Raw genomic sequence first — 3,468 nt, 5'->3', positions numbered from 1 at the left:
CCTGGTGGCTGCCAGCTCCAGGCCCTTAAAGTGGCAGGTACACACAGTGCCCTGCCACAGGCCCCATTCACCATGACTGCTGGGTCATGGGACAGTCAGAGCCTGATGGATCCTCCGGGGATGCGGGTAGGCAGCTCCTGCTACTGCGTGCACTGCGGGGAGCCAAGGGGGGATGGGGGGAGTTCTACCCACCCCTCGGCTCCTCTGCACCGCACCCCTGGACAAGCCACTGGGCTCCAATTGTCCCACGACTCGCCTGGCCGGGCTGGGTCATGGGACAATTGGAGCTCAGTGGCGCCACTTCAAAAGTGGTGTGGTGCAGCACCATGTGCCTCGCTGCCCTGCCTGCCCAGTGGCGGGACGCACATGGCAGCACCCACTGCTTTCAAAGCAGTGGCAGCATGGAGGCACAGAATCCTCTGGCCTGGTGGTGCAGCTGAGGCACCACTCCAGCCCCCAGCTCTGGGCCCCGCTCCGGGCAGTGCACACCTGGGGTCAGGAGCCACCCGGGGTCAGGGCTGGGACTGCTCCGGCCAGGGCCGGGAGGCAGCCAAGGCCAGCCAGCGTGGCAACAGCCAGCGCGGGGCCGGGCAATGCCACTCCCCCGTGTCCTTTCCCCTTCCCCACAAACTTTTCCGGGGGTGGGGGGGTGAGCACTTGCACATTCAGCCCCTACCTCCCCCCCCCATTTTTTTTTTCTTCCTCCACCGATGCCGCTCCCCATCCCTGCCCTGCCCCAAGCCTTGCACAGGCTGATATGTCCCAGGCCCTGCACACCCCTAGGGACAGCTCTATTAGCAGCACTTTGCTAATTTAAACTTTTCTATGTTAATCCATCACACCCTAGGGAAATACAGGAGTTCACAAACAAGAAAACTGGAATTAAATATATAAACCAGTAGTTTTCAGTGACAGATGCAGCATCTAAAATAACAATGTGAAACTGACCCAATTTCATGTTCCCTGTCTCTTTGTTGATTTTTTTCCCCGTTTATCTGTATACAATACCTTGTAAGTAACCTTAAAATACAAAGGTACTGGAAGGAGATAGTCATATCAAAAGTAACTGAGGTCTATATAAGCTTTTTCGTATAATAACAGAACACTGATGCTTTTTCATACAAGAAGTGGAGAACTTGGAAAGTCATTGGATATATAAAGACACCAAAGAGGATAGCAGAGGTAAGAAGATGCATACAAGTATGCCATTCTGCTAATATAACCAGTGTGTGATTAAATATAAATAAATAGGTAGAACAGATGGCCTTATTTCTAGGGCCTTGTATACATTGTAAATCTGCTGTAGCCATTATGGAAAGAGAAGCATCCACATTAACTGTTCTAAGGCTTTATGGAACATTTACCATGGCCTAATCTTGGTTACAATTTTAGACCTTCTACTGAATATAATAAAAGTATGCTAACCGTCACTTCCAAATCCATGAAAGGGTTCACTTGCCTGAGAATGGCTCAAGAGACTCCCTTCATAGGAGATGGTTTTCATATTAGCTGTAGGGTGCTATGGTTTCCTGTTTGAAGTTTTCATAGCTTTGCTAGCAGGTACTCTCTCTGTATCAGGGACTAGATTTTTTTTTTTTTTTTTTTTACAGTATTTCACATTTTCACTATACGAAAAATACACAAAATAATCAGATGTCAATATGTCTTAATACAATGTTAACTTGTATGAAGCTTCCCAACCCAAATATCACTTGGCTTCTGTCTATCTCTGATTAACTATAAGGTTTTTCCCTAGGGAAAAATTTGAGTGTGTTTAAAAAAAAGTTTTTAAAGATCATCAAACCACTTTTTGTATAAAAGGTATCTCTTCTGCATTGTGATACTCATTTACAGTCAATAACATCTCAAATTATTTTTATATACTCTGTTCTTCAGATTCTTGTTTATCACAGATATTTAGATCATATCCTAAATTCATCATTACCTTACAAAAGGATCAAAGAGAAAGAGTGGAGAAGGAGCAAGGCATAATTAGACTGGTAACTTTGGCAAGATAAATTATAGATTAAAACTGTTACACTTAATGTAAAGTGGAAAAGTTTAGAAAGTTCATTTTTAAACTGCCATGGTATTGCTTTCTACCTTTAAATACCTGGCACTAGTTTTAATTGTACTTGTGTGTTTAAACGTGTAAAAATTCATTACTCTTTACAAAACAATCCAGAGTTGTATTCTAAAGTGCATTAGCAGAATTAATTGAAGCACACAACTCTGAAAACAGTACATGAAATCGAAGATAATTTATTTTTCAATGTGAGGGTTAGCAAATCAAAACTTAGGGGAAATGCCAACTTTAATGTTTTATTGTAACTGGCAGGATATTTTGTACCCCTAGAATACCAGCCACTTACTAAATATATTATCTATCAAATTTCAAAACACCTTATTGTAGAGATGGGTTAAAACAACTTACCTAAGGGATACTCTGCATTTTTTGTTAAAAGATGCATTTGTTATTTATAATCGCAAAACTGGCAACATGACTGTTACCCATATGTCCTATTAGAGGAGGATTTATCTTTAGTCCATTCAGATATACACTAGCTATATAAACTTAATGATAGCTAAGATATTTTGGTGTAGAGTGGTAATTGCACAATTGAAAGTTTAATTAGGTTAAATGATTTACTTGTGTTATGCAAAATCTCAAAAGGAAACTGATACATATTGGTAATGTGTGCATTAGAAGGAGTCCTCAGACTTAGCTGTTTTAATAGGCAATGAAATCCTGTTCCTAAGGTCCACGTGAGTAGAGTCGTCTTAAAAAATCTGCATGCGCAGAAAACGTTGTCCAAATTAGAACTGTATACAGAATGAAGATCTCCATCTTAATAGTTCTAGTAGTAAAGTTAGTTGTCTCCATTTAGTGCTCCCTCAGCTGTCAACCTACAACCATGTGTCATTTACATGCAAACCTATTCCCTACTTTTGAAAGACTTTTTAGTCTGTTCCTTCAAACCTAAAGCTCCTTTACAATGTGTGCAAAATACATAACTCTTAATAGGAACTGGCTTTTGAAAAGTAAGATTTAATCCACAGAGCCTACAAAGGCTGATTGCTGATTGAATTTCGCTGCATTTGAATTGTACCCTTAGGCATATGCACTGATTTCTTCTTCTACACACTCTGAAAAAAGGTGCACGGCTTGGTTAACATCAAAGTATTTGTTCTGCAGGATCAATTCCATCTCACTTATTTTCTGTTTCTCCAGCTTCCTTATCCGTTCCAGAATCTCTTTTCCTTTCTCCTACAAAAAACAAAAATCTGTATTACAAATACAATAGGCAGAAAAGGGAAAGTAAGGGAATGCACTGTTTGACCATTTTAATCTTCTTTCTGCATAGATTCTTACGCTTTGTCTGTAGCAACAGTGCACAGGCAATGCTGTCTAGTTTGTCCAGATTACTTGGTGTTCTCATTCAGATGCTATGTTCTCATTCAGGTCCT

At 41.1% G+C, this 3,468-nt stretch overlaps 1 protein-coding gene across 1 annotated transcript in view; it reads right to left on the bottom strand.

Moving 5' to 3' along the window:
• Positions 1-1,577: 1,577 nt before the first annotated feature.
• The window catches only part of SCRN3 (secernin 3), a gene marked incomplete at its 5' end in the record, with an annotated part of 9,888 nt that continues 7,997 nt past the window's right edge, over positions 1,578-3,468 (bottom strand). Inside the window, one exon of the mRNA XM_025200533.1 lies at positions 1,578-3,268. Within this exon, the coding sequence (XP_025056318.1) occupies positions 3,113-3,268 (156 nt within the window). The remainder of the gene's footprint in view (positions 3,269-3,468) is intronic.

Source organism: Alligator sinensis, unplaced genomic scaffold, assembly GCF_000455745.1.
Source record: "Alligator sinensis unplaced genomic scaffold, ASM45574v1 scaffold321_1, whole genome shotgun sequence".
In the NCBI taxonomy this organism is placed as follows: Eukaryota; Metazoa; Chordata; order Crocodylia; family Alligatoridae; genus Alligator; species Alligator sinensis.
This window is presented reverse-complemented; position numbering and strand designations above follow the sequence as displayed.